Source organism: Cyprinus carpio, chromosome A4, assembly GCF_018340385.1.
Source record: "Cyprinus carpio isolate SPL01 chromosome A4, ASM1834038v1, whole genome shotgun sequence".
NCBI classification, from domain to species: domain Eukaryota; kingdom Metazoa; phylum Chordata; class Actinopteri; order Cypriniformes; family Cyprinidae; genus Cyprinus; species Cyprinus carpio.
In genome coordinates, this window is record NC_056575.1 from 7,573,876 (window position 1) to 7,593,614 (window position 19,739).

At 36.3% G+C, this 19,739-nt stretch overlaps 3 protein-coding genes across 4 annotated transcripts in view; all 3 read left to right on the forward strand.

The window, feature by feature from the left end:
• LOC109071791 (cadherin-like and PC-esterase domain-containing protein 1) overlaps positions 1-6,904 on the forward strand; it is a 46,627-nt gene extending 39,723 nt beyond the window's left edge. The window contains exons 17-21 of one of the 2 annotated variants that reach the window (XR_006157821.1): positions 2,123-2,343; positions 3,432-3,534; positions 3,719-3,805; positions 3,912-4,086; positions 5,459-5,595. Coding sequence is in view for 1 of the 2 variants with exons in the window: in XM_042748878.1 (XP_042604812.1) it covers positions 2,123-2,343; positions 3,432-3,534; positions 3,719-3,805; positions 3,940-4,086; positions 5,459-5,698 (798 nt within the window). In the remaining variant the exon portion in view is untranslated. Of the gene's footprint in view, positions 1-2,122; positions 2,344-3,431; positions 3,535-3,718; positions 3,806-3,911; positions 4,087-5,458 lie in introns of both variants that reach the window. The other variant, XM_042748878.1, reaches the window with a different exon arrangement.
• Positions 6,905-7,219: 315 nt separating this feature from the next.
• LOC109075781 (protein Wnt-16-like) lies at positions 7,220-13,348 on the forward strand. Its single transcript, XM_042749140.1, has 4 exons — positions 7,220-8,525; positions 8,689-8,915; positions 10,563-10,849; positions 12,428-13,348. Exons 1-4 carry the CDS (start codon positions 8,434-8,436, stop codon positions 12,890-12,892), a joined length of 1,071 nt encoding a protein of 356 aa, XP_042605074.1. The 5' UTR covers positions 7,220-8,433; the 3' UTR covers positions 12,893-13,348.
• A 4,726-nt stretch (positions 13,349-18,074) lies between these two features.
• LOC109075709 (stabilin-2-like) overlaps positions 18,075-19,739 on the forward strand; it is a 37,641-nt gene continuing 35,976 nt past the window's right edge. Inside the window, exons 1-3 of the mRNA XM_042736326.1 lie at positions 18,075-18,161; positions 18,824-18,951; positions 19,198-19,304. Of these exons, the coding sequence (XP_042592260.1) occupies positions 18,075-18,161; positions 18,824-18,951; positions 19,198-19,304 (322 nt within the window). The remainder of the gene's footprint in view (positions 18,162-18,823; positions 18,952-19,197; positions 19,305-19,739) is intronic.

Sequence of the window (19,739 nt, forward strand, 5' to 3'; positions counted from 1 at the left end):
TTTTTTGATCAATTGAATGCATCCTTGCTGAATAAAAATATACATTTCTTCAAAACTATATAAATTTTACTGACCCCAAACTTTTAAACGGTAGTGTAAATACTTTTTGAGGCCACTATATGTTTGTTTAAATGTTCAATATTTTAATAAATCAGTAATGGAAGTTATTATAAAGTGTTACCAGCACTCAGTTTTTCCTGGACTTGATGTAAAAATACATTTCGTCAGCTCTTCTCTATGCAGCTGACAGCTTTGCCATATGTGTGTGTATACAGTAATGAGGAATAAATGAAAGGCAGGCATCTCAAATAGCATTGAAGTTCCAGTGGCAATGAGCAGCTGTTTATCAAAGATTAACAGCAGGTGCTGAGCATCATCTACAGCTGAGCTCACAGCAGCTGCATTATTCAATTACACTGCTGCTTTTATATATGTAAACATAGGTATAGTGTAAATTCCTTAGGAAAGGAGAAGAAAACATATACTCTCGTGTGTTTGGTGTTAGATTTTATTTTATTGTAATTTTTTTTCTTGATGTGATCTGCACACCTCCTGTGTTTTGGGTTGTTTTTTAAATTATTGCTTAAAGCCCAGCAGGGGTTTTCAAAGCTGTGTGCCAAACCTACAGTCTGTTCCTGTTTCAAACGCTCCCTCAGCGCTCATCCTCACAGCATGACTCTTTCCACCCTGTCTCGATTTAAGACTCACAAGATCAGATCTGACACAAACAAATGGCCACATTACACAAGGGCCCGAGCTCTCACTATAGACAAACCACAGCCCTCTGACTGCGAGCCCATTCAACAGGAAAAGAAGAACTCTTCAGGAAAGATTGTTTTAAATAAAAGAGCTTTAGATTGTCAAGGTCTAGAGTTATATGCATGAGTTCGTTTCATGTTAAATCCATTTCTGCAGTCTGGAGACAGCCTTATGTATTGTATGGAGTTCACATTTTCTTCCCAAACTTGTATACTGTTACGTTTCCTGTACAAAACACATTTTTTAAGAATTGTTGTACAGCTATTGACATAAAACGAGAGTTGAAAAAGGATTTTAAAAAATGGTATGGACTACTTTTTTTGATGAATATATATATTTGGAACTGCAGGTTTGGAATTATATGAAAGCAACTCCTGACTTCTTGTTGAAAATATGTGTCCTTAATTTTGTGAGCATGTCTGCAGACCACAGTGTCAGCCAATGCCTGCTCTCTGAGATCTTGTGATTTAGACTGGCATTCCTGCCAACTTCACTGCCAAAAGCGCACACACAGATGAACATCCAGTCTTATTAGACTCTTGTGAAGTGCTTCATGGCAACTGTGATCTGAAAAGGCTGTATTGTATCTTTCGCCCTTATAATGGCATAACTGTTATTTCATTTCCTCATGTTTGTGTTGTCTGTAGTCTGCCAAGATCTATATGCATATGCTGTATGCTGTACCACATCGATTATATAATATTTTACATTCTTTTTTTATTCTTTTAATTTCTAAGATTTATGACAGACTAATACTATAAATATGCGTTATTCACATTACTGTAAAATGCTTGCAATTTACAATAATGTTCTATTTGTTAACATTAGTTAACTGCATACGTTCACATGAACTGACAATGGAAAAAAAATAGATTTAATAAAAATTGAATAAAGCATTTATTAATCTTTTCATTAACCTTAATATCAATTTCAGCATTTACAAATGCATTATTAAAATCAAAAGTAGTATCTGTTAATATTATTCATTGGACTTGAACATGAACTACTGATGAATATTAGTAAATAGTATGGACCAAATGTTTAAAATGATACACAATTACATGAGAAAAAAAACATTTAATTTTATGCAAAAGTAGATCCTTTATGGTGGCGGACACATTGAGATCACCTGACCAGCTGAATAATAAATTGGTATTTTGTTTTAAAAACCGTTTGGTAGCATGTGTTGTTCAAGAACATGAATAAAAGCTAGTAAAAAACATAGACAATGATTAGTTGTGCCTTTTAAATTAATGATTATGCGTATTCTGCAGTATAATTCTGGACTTGACAAGAATGGGTTTAAGAAACCAGTCTAGGACTTGTCTCACAACATCTAACATGCATGCATGTTTTCCTTCAGGTCCTGTTTATCGGCGACTCCACCAATCGAGGGATGATGTACTACCTGATGGAGAGGGTGAACACTACTCTGGAGGACTGGGACAAGGCCCATGACACCATCGTCTACCACAACCTAAATCAGGGCAGAACTATCGTCAGCTACTCCTACTACCCACAATTCTGGCTGCCGAAGGCCCAGAGACCCACTTTCCAAAGAGCTCTGCAGCAGCTTCTAGAAAGGTCTGTGTATGTGCATGTTGGATGATGTTTGTCTCCATGTGGCTGTGGATTACACCCATTAAGCTGTGAATGTGCGGGTTTGGTGTCGGTCTAAAGTGGCAAAGGCCTTGTTAACACACTAAATGACTTTGGCAGTGTGTTTGATGGTGGGATGTGGGCTGCATGTGGTTGGGAGGCCGTGTGTCAGATCAGAGTATGTCAGCAGGGACAGTAACCACTGCTGGCTCAGCGCGCCGTTGATCTCACACAGCTACTGATGTGGGCAGAGGAGTGGGATATGCTGCACAGATGTGATTGTGTGTGTGTGTTTGAGTGTGTGCATCTGTTGAGGACATGTGTTTTGGGAGCTGCTTGAATGATCTGGTGCATTTTGTTTTTGCTAAATTAAATTAAAAGTTTAGCTTTGTTTAAGTGTTGAAATATGTATATGCACTACCATTTAAAAGTTTGAGGTTAGTATTTTTTTTTATTAAAAAAGTATTACTTTTATTAAGAAATGATGCATTAAATTGTTCAAAAGTACCAGTAAAGACATGTATAATCTTTCTAAAGATTTCTGTTTTAAATAAATGTTGATTTTTTTGAACATCATTCATCAAATAATCCTTTAAAACTTCACAAAAAAGAAAAAAAAAATAGCAGCACAACTGTTTTCAAAATTTATAATAATAACAACTGTTTCTTGAGCAGCAAATAAGCATGATTTCTGAAGGATCATGTCAGTAAAGATGCAAAAAATTCAGTTTGCCATCACAGGAATAAATTATTTTTTAAAATATTTTAAAATGGAAAACAGATATTTAAATTGTAATAATATTTCTTAATATTACTGTTTTTACTGTATTTTTCTCAAATACTGTAAGCCTTGGTGAACAAAAGAGGCTTCTTTCCAAAATATTATAAAATCCCATACTTATAAAATTAATAAGCATTTTGTTTGGTTAAACAATTTTTTACAGTAATTTTTGGTACATATTTCCACTTTTTTTACTTGAAATAATTGGTCAGTTTATGCTATGGATTGTTGATTATGTCTTCAGTATGTGCTGTTGATCTTTAACCTCTTCTCTTCCCTTCCACCGGGACAGGTCACGACCCCTGGAGAACTCGCCTCAGACGGTGCTGGTCGCTGGTGGGGTGCAGTGGCTGAACCTGAACCATTTGAGGACCATTAAGCAGGTTTTAGAGAGGTAAACATGCTCCCAAATGCAACACAAAACCAGTCTGTTCATTATTAGCTTGACTCAACCACATTTTAATGAGCAATGTTCTAATGGAAAAGGCTTTTCTTCCTTTTTAAAGTTGCTGGTTTTATGTAGTATGTTACCAAGCCTTGCTTTGCATGTTTAACATAATTTCTCTAACTTATCTTCAAGAGGGTCTTGAGAAAATCATGGTGGTGGTGAAGTCTTTAGGAATGGGTTTCCATCTGCCTGTGGATGGTATTCGCTCCCTTCCACTGGTAAGAAACACTGGAGATCACAAAATCTGTGGGTTTGGTCTGTTGACCAGATATTCTTCTTTTTCTCTTTATTCATTCGTTTATTGACAGCTATAAACGTTGTCAGTATTTTTGTCTTCTTACATTGGTTCTAGAATGGAGTGCAAGAACTCTATAATGTGAACAAGAATATTCTGGAAAGTGCCAAGCATCTTGGATATGAGGTCATTGACACTCTCAGTATCACTATGGGTCGTTATAGGGAGTTCCTGCAAGGACGATGTGCCTGCCATTTCCATGAGGTATAGAACAATATATATATATATACATATACTTTTATATATATATAAGAGTAAATACATATATATATATATATATATATACATATACTTTTATTTAGCAAGAACCCATAATCAAAGGTAAGAGTAAATACTAAATTTTACTAAAGATTTCAAATAAACACTGCTTGTTTGAACTTTCTATTCATCAAAGAATCCTCACAATTTACACAACAAAATAAAAACAGCACAACTGTTTCAACACTGATGATAAGAAATGTTTCTTTAGCAGCAAATCACTTATTAGGATAATTGAGACACTAAATTTTGGAGTAATGCCATAACAAAATTTAAATAATTTACCTATATATTTATTTATTTATTATAAAGTAAAAGTTATAGTAAAAAGCTTTTTTATAGTAATATAGTAAGCTTTTTTTAGTAAAAGTTATTTAAATTGAAATAATTTCCCCAATATTACTGTTTTCACTGTACTTTTAAGTAAATAAATACAGCCTTACATTACAAGAATCTTACAAACAACACAAAACCTTGCAAACCCCACACTTTTTAATAGTAGTGTACAAAATTATCATTAGATTAGCATTACTAGATTCACATTAATACAGTAAAAATGTAACACAATTATTTACTTATGAACTTTTGCTGATTAGATTTTTTTTAGATTACACATCCATTTTTGTGAATGAATCAGTTCTACTGTTCATATATATGGAAATAGATCCTGCTAGAAACACTTTTCCAGCCTTCCAGCCCCATAAATCTTTTAAAATAGAAGCCATTACTTTTTTATCTCACCCTAAAAGTGCCTGGCAGATCAGTTAATGAGTAATTAACAATTAGGCGGGTTTTTATTAGCCAATAAAAGGCAGGTTGGGAACAGATGTATTAGCTTGCTAAGTGTGTGAAGTGTTGGTAGAAATGCCAAACCAGCTGACATATGGTACTAATATCTCTGTAGATCTGGCAACAGACCAGCAGATTTAGACCCTGAGATACGTAACATCAGGGTATTTTGCTAAGAGGAGATGTTGCAAGGTTTTATATACAGTATATATATATATTACATTACATTACTTTTACATAGTATTTTTGTTGTTTAGTGTTCGGAGGAAACAAGCTCTTAACCTTAAGTATTTTGTAGAGCAGGGAGCTAATAAGAATTGGCAATTTAAGAGGATATAAAACTGAAATGTGATAAAGGCTAGATCCCTAATTTAAAAAATGTGTCCCATGTCAGAGAACAGAGCCACACACACACACAGACAATGTTATTTGCTTACACGATTGAAATCTCATATTCCCTTTGCAATAGATCATTGATTAGCTTCAAAAGAAATCAAATGTGACCACTAAATATGTCTGTTGTTTGCAGGTCTATAAGCTTCCCTTTCCAAGCTCTGCTTCCCAACGTAAGCTAAAGATCTTTAGGGTTGGTGGTGAAAGCAGGAATCCTGCCAGTGTGCAGACGGGGCCTCAAGAGCACGAGGAACCGTCGTCTCAACCTGACGTGTCCTACCACGTAAAGGGACCAGTGAACGCGGTGTATTCGGAGATCCTTCTCAGCAGGATATGTGTGAATCACGCCATCAACGGGACCATTCACCAACAGTGACAAAAAGACAATTAGCGGCTGGTGACGCTAACCTGTGCGTGTTTTTCAGGTGTGTGTGTCTGCGAATATGTATATGTGTTGAGAAATCTGTGTAAAAGGGCTAAACTGTGCACACCGAATGTTCTGAATCTACTTAACCATATGCTGGATCAAAGTGGTAAATTGGAGGACAAGTTAGGTAGGTGTCTGTTTGCGCATATGTGTTTTTGTGTAGAGCGTTCCAGATGGAAAAGGGGTGTGAGGGGGGTTCAGTGAGACCTCCTGAAGCCCTGCCAAAATGACTTTGGCAGCTGCGGCTTAAGGGCAGGCAGTGGCTGCAGTGCGACATTGTAGAAAAATAAGAGAGACGGTTGCGCGGACCCTTCAAACAGCCTTGCGAAAGCATTCCTACAACACTCATACAACATTCCCACAATGCTGCTGCTGCTGAACCACGGGCTAAAAATGTTCCCAGTATGTTTCGTGACTGCTGTGGAGTGCCTTTGATGTCACCCTGCCTCACATTGCCACTTTTGTGGAAGCTCGGGCGACGTTTTGAAGTCTAGCTTTACACCGCCTTTCTTTCACATGCCAGGTTTACAAGTATTTATGAAGTATTTTCTATGCCAAAGGTCTTATGAAGTATATTGTATGTTATAGTATTACTGTCTTATGTTTCTCATACATTTATTTTTCTACCAGTGTTTTCCAGTGCCTTTTATAATAATCAGTGTAAAATGTTATAAATGCTGTTTACAAAAAAAGAAGATATTTATACTGTTTTGATGGTAAATTTTTTTTTTATTGTTGCTGGGTTTACTCTGAATTGCTGGAATGCATGATGTTTCATTTGTCCATAATTTACGTTAAACAGGAAGTGGCTTGTGGAGAGAGAAAATTAGTAGGAATTATTTTTTTTAAATATCCCATAAAATGTATCTTCCCACCAGTTATTAAGCTGAGCTCAGAATGGGCAAAAAACGCAATTTCCACTTTTACTGAAACAAATTCACATGCAACCAAGTGTTGACCTGAATATATTCCGCAGTGCGGGTTAACTCTATTTTTTATATGTCAGAATTTTAGGGTCAGTGATTTGGATGTTTATGAAGAGCTATGCCGAGATATTCATCTGTGTCACTTGTGCATGAAATGTATGATTCCAACAAGCATGATGAATATCACTTATACTGAACAATTAAAAAAGTATATTTTCATAATTTAAAACACATTGCTTGAATTTATCAGATGTTTTTGTCTTAGATTTAGTTTGATTCTACCATGTCAAAAAAATTTTTGACCTACTGTGTTCATGCAAACAGATTTTTAAAAATATAAAAAATATATAGTCTTTTTGTGCCCCTTCATCGACACCAAACCAAAAATGTGTTGCTTAACTTATGAAAAAAATCATTATGAAAGTTGATTATCAGTAACTGTGGGTGAAACAGACCAAGACAACAAAGTATAACACATATTTTTGCTCATTTATAAAATTGCATTTGCATTTTATACTTTTGGGATTTTTTTTTTTTTTTTTTTTTCTCAAATGGAACGTTTAGTTTGGTTGTTTTAATTATTTCTAGTTTATAAGCAAAATCGAAATCCAGTTTAGATTTTAAAAATTTAATTAAAAAATTAATTAAATTAAAAGAAATTAAACGAAATAGCTATATTAAGTAACTTTCTAATTCAGTCACGGATTTTCAGTGATGATAAAAGATTAGTTAGAGCGCGCATTTCACCTGCGCTGCAGGTAACCATAGCAACAGTATGTTGTTTCTCCAAGTGCTCTTCGTAACGAGCTTTTTCATGCGGTTCGTCGATGAGTGAGTCGGTATCACTTTATCACTGCTTATAACACATTTACATATCACAATTATGTCACAAAACAACGTTTTTACTGTATAAGTACAGTGTTAGTGTTAATGTGTTAGTGTGACATACTACAAACTGTGTTGCGAGCGATAATATTCAACAGACTGCGCCCGAAAATTACCTTAACATTTAATTCAACGTCTACTAATATGTTGGACGTTTAAAAGTATTACATTTTTACAGTTATTTTATAAAAGTCGACGTCTCTGAAAGGTATTGTTTCGTGTGAACACCGTGTGCACTAAAGTAGCCTAGGCTAGTATTAATTAAACAACTTTTTTTTACTTTAAAATGTTTTACTATGCCTTGTCTAAGCGTCTTTCTCTATTGTCTTGCATTTTATTTTAATCTAGGTTTCAAAATATTCGTTAAACCCTAAGTTAAAACTTCTCAGTTAGATACTCAAGTTCTTTTTATCCTTAACACAGTTCTTTCAAGCTCACTAAATCCCTAGTGAGCTGCTGAAACTGATTCTTTCTGCCCATCAGTCGCTCTCGCTTTGTGCTCTCTCACCGGCTTCCAAGCCAAGATCTGTTTGTCCAATCAGTGCTGAGAAAGGTCTCATCTTATGAATATTAATGACCGGTTCGACCAATCACGATGTGGGAGTGCTTCACAGGAGAGCGTTTAGTTGCGCGTTTTCCAACAGCAGCATATAACTGTATGTGTCTATTTGAGTTCGTACTGATGGCGAAGGTGACTTCTTGTTGGTTGGACGCTTTTGGTCGTGTCTGCAACTTAATGGATACATAAAAGGGACATTTATGAATTTAAAAGCGCCGTTTGTGGATTACATAATCTAGATATTAGATGCAGTGGACCGGTATGAATCGTCTTTGTCCAAACATTCAGTCCGGGACTTGTTAAATGAAGCGGACATGGATAAAACCGGTCGTGGGATACATGCAGTTTACCATTTATTCTTTCTGTGGCTCTCGGTTTGCCCTCTGTGCTCTCAGGGAAGCTGGATGTAAGTATTATAAGTGCTATGTTGTTTTACTGTCAATTAATGTTTGAATAAAATGTTTGAAAATTGTCTCCTTTTCCTCGGGCCTGGTTATGGCATTTCAATCCAGGCCGACAGGGGAGGAGAACCGCTTCTGATATTTGTGTCACACTACTCCGCATCACAGGTGGTTGGGCATCACATCTGTAGGAGTGCCCGAGAAGTTGGGTTGCGCGCATTTGCCCCTGTCGCACAAGCAGAAGGAGCTGTGCGCGCGCAAACCGCACCTTTTGCCGAGCATTAAAGAGGGCGCGCGCCTGGGCATCAGCGAGTGCCAAACGCAGTTCAAACACGAACGCTGGAACTGCTCGACCCGACGGAACCCGAACGTGTTCGGCTACGAGCTCACCAGTGGTACGCATGCAATGTGTCATACTGAAACAGACTTCATTTGAATGTGCTTTAACTTTATAATCCTGTTTTTTTTTATTCATTTTATTAATGAAAGTTAGTAGTAAAGTTTGACCAAAGCGATCAAATAATCACAAGACGAAAAATATTACAACTTAGGATGGTAATACAGTCGAATAGTTTTTATTAAAAAAAAAAAGCAATAAATGTAATTTTAAGTGTAATTTAACGAATTCAAAGAAACTGAGCAAAGAAATTAAATTTGAGGAGCGTTGTATACATATATAAAAAAGGCTCAATTATTATTATTATTATTATTTTATTTTTTTATTTTTTTTGGTGTGCAGTAGTCTCGCAAAGCAGGCTGTTCACCTTCATAAGTTATAACAGTTATTTAAAATATGCATATGTGGTTATTGGACACATCAACCAAAATAATCAGTATCTTTACTTGTCATGAAAAAAAGTCAGTCATTCTGTTTAAAGAATCTAAATGTTTTTTTTTTTTTTTTTTTTTTTTTTTTTTTTTAATTGACTGTCAATCATATTTTTGACCCCTTAATTAATGTTTTGATTTGAAATGTTTATGAAAAAGACGATTTTATTTTGGAAACTGCTGTGACATCTGTTTTCGGTTAACCATCTCTATACTAAATTTGCTATGGTCTTCATCTGGCCCAGAATTTAATGCCTGCAGGATTACAGTGATTACAAAACAAAGAGTAAAACTGAAATGGTAGAACTTGTTGCTGGATTTTTGTGAATCCATTCCTAAAATTTTCCAAAAGTTTCTCTTCCAGAGCAGTTCAATTCCAAGCTCAAGTTGATGCAAGGGGAAAAAGAATTTGATATAGGTCTGATTTCATGGAGCCACAACCAGGGTTTAAAGTAATTTTATAGGCGTCTCAATATTATGTCTATGCACCAAAATATGCACCATTTAGATTTAATATTCTATTCTATTCTATTCTATTCTATTCTATTCTATTCTATTCTATTCCCTGTTATTTAAGCGTCTTGCTTTATATGTTTAGGTCACCTCTCGTGAAAGTAATAGAAATAGAGAAAGAAAGAAAAAAAAATCATATAGGCAGATATTTTTGAGAAATCAAATTTAAAGTTAAAACTTAAACAAATTTAATAAAAAATGAGTCTTATATTTTACATTTTATTTTATATAAGCTATTAAAATTTGCTTTATATAAACTACATGCATTAATTTATCATGAATAGATACGCAATTAAAACTTAAGCTGCATAAAGTGATTTTTTTATTAGGATCTGCAATTAAATTTATATATTTATTGTAAATAATATTTAATTAGAAACTCTTAAATGTACAGAACCATTTACTTAATGTATTAAATTGTCACTTAAAAAAAAAAAAATATTTTAAGTTAAAAGGATGTTAAGAATTTTTAAACCATCTGTTCTCACAATAAAAAAGAAATTCCTTCAGCCAAACATATCAGTGTTTCTCTGTATGAATGTAGGTAACATTACCAGACTCTGATACTGCTGCCCCGAGACCCTTCTCACAAATGTCCTGCTGTGAATCTTACATTCCCATAATGTTTGGTTGTTTCAACATTTGTAAGTACTAAACATGCATCGGCTTCTTGCTTACATTCTATTTTTTTGTTTTTTAAGGGACGAAAGAGACAGCGTTTATCTACGCAGTAATGGCTGCCGGCCTGGTTCATGCAGTCACTCGTTCTTGCAGTGCAGGAAATATGACAGAGTGTTCGTGTGATATGAGCCTGTTGGGCAGCGGTTCGCCCACGGAGGGCTGGCACTGGGGTGGGTGCTCAGATGACATTGCCTTCGGGACTTCGTTCAGCCGTCGCTTCGTTGACAATTCAGTAAAGAACACATCAGCCCGTGTTGAGGACACCCTGTTCATTATGAATCAGCATAACAGCGAGGCTGGAAGACAGGTGGGTGACAAACAACTAAAATCTTTAAAGTACTAGTTAGAAATATGTTGAAAGAACTTAAATGCACAACAGTGACTGCATACTTTTTCAACAGCCTCTGCATTTTTTCCCTTCATTTTCTCAATAGGGATTTCAAAAAGTACTTTAATAAAGGCTTTAATAAGTCATGGATGGAAACCAACCAGCTCTGAGATGAATCATAACATTCCAAACTTTATTTGTAAAAAAAAAAAAAAAAAAAGAATTTGAAAATGAACAAACAGACAAAGGTACAAGACTTTGTACTTAACGTTGTTTATGAAAGCATAAATCACAATCCCATGTAGTATTGCAAATGATGTAATCTGATCATTTTGATCTGCTTCATGATAGTGTGTGGTCATTTCTGAGCTCTTAGGTTGCAATTTTGGTTTCCATGGTGACTTTTTAAAATCTCTTTAAGAATTATGAGTAGTTAAATTAAACATGATTTTTGAGTTGAAATCACACTGACTAGGAGCTTCTATACAGCACCATATGTCATTGCTTTACATAGCAAATTTTTTTGCCTTTCTATTCATGTTTTGAGTGATATGTGAAGCTAAAGCATCAATTTGCATGTGACTGTGCTTCCCTGCTTCAAAACGACAGCAAAGGAGCTAGAAATCACTCTTAATTCAGTGCCGTGTTTCCCTGTATAGACACTAATTCACTCTAACAGAAGAAAATATGAAAAGTGTGACAGTGGAGAAAATGTCAGTCGATTCCTGCAACATTCATAACACATTCAAGTTCTTGTGATCTTACAGCCTCCTTTATAAACCCATCTAATCTCTAAAATTGAAGGTTTCCTCAGTTTAAGGTTTTAAGCAAGACTACTAACTTATATGCAATTACCATTTAAAATATGACAGTTTTCTCCAGCAAATTAATCTTTGACTCATTCTGGTTGACAAGAAAAACCAATTCAAAGCAACCAAATAAGAACAGAGATAGTTATGGGCTGTTTCAGCTCTGGCAATTTGTCGATCAAATGAGTTACTGTACATCTCCCCACATGTTCTTGATTCATCTGAGAAGCTGATGATTTGCACCGAATTCCACAGCCTTGACTGAAGAACACTTGTAAGTGTTTGGAGACCCTAACCCTAAGTGGTTGGAAACCACAGAGGAGCGTTTAAGAGAGACAAAATTTCCCTCAAGTCAGCGAAGGGCCCCTATAATCCTTCACCCAAACAAATGCTCCTATTTCATGAAAGTTGTCAGCTAACAAAATACTCCGTCCGCTTTCATGGTGCAGAATATGAAGGGATGGGACAATATAAAAGCTTCATCCAAAATTATAGAGTCCTTGGAAATGTGGTTTATAGTGAACCAATGTTAACTCTCAACTCTCGTCGATTTACATTAGTTCCATGTTTTTGCCTGAAATCCAGGAAGTCTGTCAAAATAAACTGCAAAAATGTTGGAAGGCTGAAATAATGCTCAAATCACAGTTCACATGTCTGCATACATTGTCTAGAAAAACAAGCTGCTTTCCCAGCTTCTATCTGTTATGGATCAGATATATAATGATCTCCGTATCCTCTTCCTCTACAGGCAGTGGCCAAAACAATGTTGACAGACTGCCGCTGTCATGGTGTGTCGGGTTCGTGTGCGGTAAAAACTTGTTGGCGCACAATGGCTGCGTTCGAGCGTGTGGGCGCCTACCTGAAGGAGCGCTACGAAAACAGCGTTCAGGTGGTGGACCGCTCTAAACATAAAGTGCGACGTAAGGACAAAGAACATCGCAACATGCCTATTGGCAAAGAAGAGTTAATCTTCTTCAACAAATCACCCAATTACTGCTTGGAGGACCGGCGCTTGGGTGTGATGGGGACCAGGGGCCGCAAGTGTAACAGAACTTCAGCCGGGCCGGACGGCTGTAACCTGTTGTGCTGTGGGCGGGGCTACAACACGCACGTGGTACGACATGTAGAACGCTGTGAGTGTAAGTTCGTCTGGTGCTGTTACGTTAGCTGTCGCCGCTGTGAGACGATGAACGACATGCACACCTGCAAGTAGAGCAACTACTTGGGGAGTCATCTTGTGAGTGGAAGTGGACCTTCTTTGTGCTTTCAGCCCAGCTGGGCCTATACAACAAGCGTGTTGACAAAATATCCACGGCAACCGGCAATCAAAAACCAGGGAGAAATGGTATAATCACTTTTAAGTCCACATGCGTAACTCTTCCCATGGGCTTCAAGTGGAAATCAAGCCATTTTGTATATAATGACTGCTGAATATAACTGGAGCATAAAGGGAACTAAAATACTGGGAACAGCAGAAAAAGTGTAAATAGATGCTTTTGTTTGGGTTTAAACTGAAGGCTCATACAGTTAATGATGAATTATAGTGGGAATTATGTAGATAATTTGCCAAGATGTTTTTGATACAGTGTTTTATAGGTTGCATAAGAGAATCCCTTAAATAAAAGACAGAAATAATTCCCAAAGGATGCATTCTGCAATTGTAGCTTTACTATTTAAATATACAAATTAAAATATTAAAAAATGAACAAAGCAATTCCACCACATCACCTCATTTGAATTCATCTTAAATAAAGTTTTTTAGAGACCCTGTACATTCTTTCTGCTTGTGACTGCTGATGTTTCTCCATTTGTTCCTTCCCTCCTAAAAAAATTATCACGTATTATCCAAAAGTGTAGATAATGGATGCGTTCTGCAGTAGCAGCTTTATTGATTTACAATCTAATTGTATATTTCAAATTAAGAATCATGGTTGTTGTCTTTCCAGTTCTTATTGCTTGTGACTGATGTTTGTCTCATTCCGTTCCTCTTAAGCGCTAATCCCACACACACAAATCTCTGAAAGAGTAGTGCTTTGCTAGAAGTAACAGAGTTGTGCCAAATACCATGGCTGCATTCTCTTAAACAGCCCTTAAATGCTAATGTAAGTGGCTCTTTTATGTAGCCACATTCCAGCCAACAGGACAGTGACCGATTATGGGAGCACACGCAGAACATATCAGAGATCTTCTGTCCAGTGACAGAAGGAAAAATTCTTGTGAGTTCTTGCACATGCTGGCAAATCTATTAAAGTCATTGGAAAGTCTCACTCCCGTTGCATTTCGTGATTTCACTCTGAATGTCTGCTTGTTCATTCTCATGTGGTTGTATTTACCGCTGAGTGCAAGTTACATCAAGCTTTCTTAAAGACTTTTTTTTCAGTCCATGAAAAAGAAAATTCAGATTATTCTCTACACCGACTCTCAAGCAAATTCCATTCAATAAATGATTCCCTTTTGGAAATATTGCCATTTTCTCACTCTTTATTTCCTCCAGAAACATTAGTTCCTCCAGAAGATCATTCATGCTATCAATTAATGAGAAATTTTGACCTGATATTTCACCCTAGAACAGATTTGCTAATAGAACCTTCTCATCATTTTGGTCAGTTCTGCACCTTGTGGGCAGTAAGTTGATGAATCACAGACAGTGATTCACAAAACAATTCTGTTAAAAACTTGCATCAATCGCTACAACCCTCCAGGTATATTTTTTAAGAGCAGCGCTCAGACCTTCAGACATGGAAACCTGGTGCCAACCCATCCTGGAGAGATATGCAGGCAAAAGGAGTCCACCTCAACACATCTCTCCTATCAAACCAACACAACAGCTCACTTCCAACCCAACCTCTTCCTCACCTCATTCCCTCACCCCAACCCTCTAATTATCATTAGTAAACATTCATAATTTAAATCATTCTTGAAATTAAATGATTTGTCAAATTAAATCTGCTGTACTGCAATATTACCTTTACAGGTTTTGTTCCGTCATTGCTAATGAGCTGAAACTTTTTTTTAATGTTCTGGAAGTGTAGTTTGGTGAGGAAAAAGCAGCACTCAAACTCTTAAAACAAAGACAAATATTTCTGCAGATGAAATTCAATCGTATAATAAATAGAAGAATATGGTTTTCCCCCTTCCTTATACTTTAATGAAATTATTCTGCCTTTTATACTCATTGTTTGCTGGGCCCCAGAGGTTTTTGAGGCATGTCCATGCAATATTTTACATTCCTTTAATCTAAGTTGAAGAGATTTTTTTTTTCTTTTCTGAAATTATTCAGTTTTTCTGTGTGTGCGCCTTTGAGTCGAGACTGAATGCATCGCAGTGGGTGGTGCGACCGCATGCACACAAGCACAATATGTTTTGGATGTTCATTTGATCCACGCTGGCCTTTGGAGACTATAGGGTCATCGCTCATTGCGATCATCGCTCATCTTTTGTCTCAGTATGTGAATGATCAGTTACGTCCATTCAAGCATAGCATTACATCCGAAGCCAAGAGTCACGCTTTTTTCACCGGCTCATTCGTGCATGCTCTATGAGTTGTGCCATGCTCTGTACGCCTTCCCAGAAGTCTGTAGGGGCTCATAGCTCTGTCTGGTTGTGTTGGTTAAGGCCTGAGGGGTTTTGGATTGGCAGCACTGTTTTCCTGCCAATAACTGTTGCTTAAATCCCTAAAACACCCACAACGTTTTCTTTGTTTCTTTGCTTCTTTTTTACTGCATCTCACCATATTGCTATGAAATGTATTTTTTAAACAATTCATCCTACTGTTGCGATTTGTTCTGATCCTATATGTCTTTGCTTACTGCATCTCACCATATTGCTATGATCATGATGATGGCTTATGATCAGGGTTAGTTAACCCTTGTTAATCAGCTATCATTTTTACACTGATTTTAGGAAATAAATTATGGGTAGGGTTAGGTTTTGGGGTAGGGATTGGGTTAAGTCTATATTTTTGGACAGTAATGTTGATCCAGGATCAACAAAAGATGTTGATCCAGGAACATGTCTTACACGGCAAAATCACGGCAACCATTTGCCTCCCTCTGGTGGAGTCACAGAATCTTGCCAAAGAAGACCACATGAGGGAGTCTGATTTAAGACATTGACATTTAATCATAATTTCAGCTTTAAAAAATGAAGGTTTTATTAAACCCAAAAAGTGTTTACAAAGGAGAATTTTAATCCTATAAAACCTACTGTATCAAGGCCTCTAAATTAAACCTGTTGCACACAATTCCTTCTGCCCCTTGATTGCTAGTTTATACTTTTAGTAAGTAAAAGTCAGTTTAGTAGCTATATGCCTATATTGTACTCCATTTGTTTTTTTTTTAGGTTTGTGTAGAATTTGCTATGAGGTTCAAATATGCGATAATTTTTTATGCATTAATTTTAATAGGTAAATAACACATCAACGATTGATTGATTGATTGTGCATCAATCATTTATGTGTAAATAATGCATAAATTGTTGCACAATCAACTCCTTGTACAACACAATGCGAATGTGGAAACAACAACAACAAAAAATGGAAATCAGAACATCCCCATGTTTGTACAACTGGAATTTGAAAGTGTAGCCTGCAACTGCACAACTTTCTTGTGCAAGCCAGGTCAAGGTCAGTTTAAGTATCACAAAGCAGTCGAGTGTGCAATCTGCGCATGCCATGTGTGAAATGCATATGTACATAAAAAGGTGTAGTGTCCTAAAACATCTCCTTCAAAACTCCAATTCATGTATAAATGTCAATTTCAGGAAACTTCTGAACAGAAAGAAACTAACTTGGTCAAATAATTATTGTGGTGAGTAGACCCACATACATTCACTGTTAGCATATTGTAAAGTACATTGTGTTCTTGTGGTTGGGGTGTCAAGTACAGTTTTGAATGGGATAAAAATGTGTTTGATTTTTTACAGCTGGTTGGGAGTCCATTCAGAGCAGATTTCAGAGAACCGTTTCAAATAGCTTTTGGCACGTAGAAACGACAGTTGAGCGGTTGTCATGCAGTTTTTCATTTGTTTTCCTAAGCAGTTGGGAAAAACAACAAGCAACACATGCCTAAGTGTTAAAACACAGCGCTGTTTATGCTCTCTCACGATTATAAAACATACTAACCACCTCATAGGCAAATATATATATATATATATATAACATGCATGTGGTCTACAAGGAATTCCTTAGTATGAAAGTTCTGGAACTATGAAAGGAAAGTCATGATGCAGCAAGACATACAGGAAGTGTGTGTGTGACAGGGTATCTTCACCTGACCGCTTGGCTTATTTATGAGTGAGGACATCCTGTGATTCTTCTGCCTTGAGCTCTGTTTATTCAGTACACATACACACACCAGTTTCATCACTCCTGGAAATTGATCAGCTTCTTCCCAGCTTTCTAACTGCATTGGTCACCAACTATTCAGCAAAATATTTGTTGATTATATTTCATAATCGTAAATGTGTTACATCAATGCCAAAGAAATCAGGATTTTTCTCCACATTTCTCCTTGATGGCACCAAGATCTATGCAAGCTTGTTTATGCCACGAAAAAAAAGGGTAATTGCAACTTTCTCACAATTCTGACTTTTTGAGAAAAAAAATCTGAATTGCAAGATATACACTCAGAATTACGAGATGTGAACTCACAATTCTGAGAATAAAAATCCAAATGGTGATATATAAACTCATAATTGGGTCAAAGTCATAATTATCGTTCTTATTTATTTCTTTTATTTTAATTCCATAGTGGAAACAAGCTTCCATAAGGATCTCATTGCCACGCTGTAAAAATCATTTTCTTAATCAGCATTTTGTCTGGTTTTCCAGTAAAAATATGTCAGCATCTTTCAAATGAGAAAAAAATGAGCTGCAAAATCAAACCTCTGTAACAGAATTAAATCTTTAAACTTTCACCATTGGCTTTTTCCCCCCTTCCTTTCTTTTTTCTGGCTTTTAAACTAAATTTAGCTAGATTATGTTAGAGCAACATTCTTAAAACAAGAAAAAGATGATTTTATAAACAAACATTAAACCATTAAAGGTAAAAAAAAAAAAAACACTACAATATGAAACTTATTCTATTTAATGGGTTTCTCTGGTATCTCGGGTCTCAACACAACACCAAGCATAATTATTTTCTCTATTTAATGGGTTTCTCTGGTATGGTTACGGAAGAGTTATAATTGCATGTGTAATTTGAAAGGGATTTTAGGCATTTGCCTGAAATTTTAGGGGAAGGTGTCGCCCTCTGACTCTCATCTTGTTTCGGTACAGGAAAGAGAGAGGGAGGAACTGTTTAAAAGGCAGAAGGACAACCTGTGTTGCCACAGTCTGGTGAAGGACCTCAGAGAGCCAGAAAGAGTGTGAGAGGGAAACAGAAAGTATAATTACCATGAAGCTCATCTTAAACTCAATCTGTGGAGGTCTGATCCTACTGCTGGGGACTGAGATACTCTGTACAGCTGGTGCAACACCACAGGTGAGAGTCACATGTAATATGGGTGTTCATAAGTGACATTATATTGATTTTAACAGTTATACTGCAAGATAAAATATGTTTTAACAAGTTAGTAGAGTAGAATTAATAGAGAAAGCAGTTTGATTTGGTTTACTTGCACTGACGCATATGCTTTCCGAGGTTAATCAGTTGATCTCAAATCAAAACTTGCTCTACTTCCATTTCCTCTTTACATACTTCGTCAATCTACAATCATAGAACAACATAAACATGCAGTTCTCTTTGATATTAGTTCATATCCGTTTCCAGGGATACTTTCTCTGTATTTAGCTGGAGAATGTTTACATTTCTGTGGTTGCAGTGGAAAAATGTGGAAAATGTAGCACTTTAAGATACATTATGTAAGCAATTTTTTAGTATCGTATGACATGCACAATGGAATGCTGGGTAAAATAATCCCGAGAGTGTTATTGGTCAGCTATGCAAGTCATGAACGAATCCGGTAAATCTCCTTGGAAAATCAGTGACAGCTGTTAAGATCCAGCATGCTTTATCGGTTTTATGAAAATGCCATATGAAAGAGAACATTGCAATGAACTGTCTTTTGTTTGCTTTTTGTTGTGAGAACTAATATGTTATGTCTATCTGTGTTTGTATGTGATTTTGTTGGTGTCTGTGGCCAGAACCGCTGTGATCAGAACATCCAGGTGGTGACTAAATCAAGGTGTCATTCCTGCTCCTTGACGCCTTTAGTAAGCTGTCCCGATGGCTACACCAAGAGGCAGCCAGAGAAAAGTGCAAAGGACTGCAGGTAAATGTGTGTTTGTGCTGGTAAGGTTTTGCTATTATGGGGACCAAATGTGTCCAGAAGGACAGTAACAATTTGTTTAAAAGCTCTTTGAATTATTTAGAATGAAATACCATACTATTATATCTGACAGAAAGCCCACTGTTAACAGGTCATTAACAGCTTTTGTGCCAAGATGAGGAGTTTTCTTTGTGCATAAGCAAAATACTGAGGCAATAAGTATACAATAATCTCTCAATGTGTGTTTAGGTATCACATCACATTAGCTTTGTCTGCAACGGGCTGTTCGTTCGAGTGTTACAAAAACACGGTGGAGCCCAAGTGCTGTCCAGGTTACTGGGGCAATGACTGCATTGGTGAGTTTGAGGTCATTGTACAAGAATTATGTGGTTGTTTGTATAATTCTGTTTAAATTCTGTTCCATAGAAGACCTATTACTTCAGTAACCTCTTAAACCAGATAAATTTTGCCTAAAAGCGAGTGTTCTTATCTGATTTTAACACATTTTAAATGGAATTTGGTATTTCCGCCATTCTGTGAGGGAAGATGCACTGAGGGAATATTTTGATCGGAAGAGTCGGACAGGAACAATTCTGATGCGACCACTAACAAGACTGAAACACAAACAAGGGGAAGCATGGTTCCTCCTGGGAAAAGAAGTTGAAAAACATAACTATTACTATCATTCCAAGTCTAAAAGATCCTTAAGGAATGGAAATAGAATTTCTGTGATAATTCATATTAGTTTTTATGACGATTTCTCATTATTTTTCATAATATAACCAATAAAA

What these genes read in the sequence shown, in the direction of transcription:
- LOC109075781 (XM_042749140.1), top strand. Translation starts at nt 8,434, where the DNA reads ATGGATAAAACCGGTCGTGGGATACATGCAGTTTACCATTTATTCTTT. An exon ending in TGCTCTCAGGGAAGCTGGAT is followed by an intron (nt 8,526 to 8,688) that starts GTAAGTATTATA and finishes TCCGCATCACAG; the next exon opens with GTGGTTGGGCATCACATCTG. An exon ending in ACAGCGAGGCTGGAAGACAG is followed by an intron (nt 10,850 to 12,427) that starts GTGGGTGACAAA and finishes CTTCCTCTACAG; the next exon opens with GCAGTGGCCAAAACAATGTT.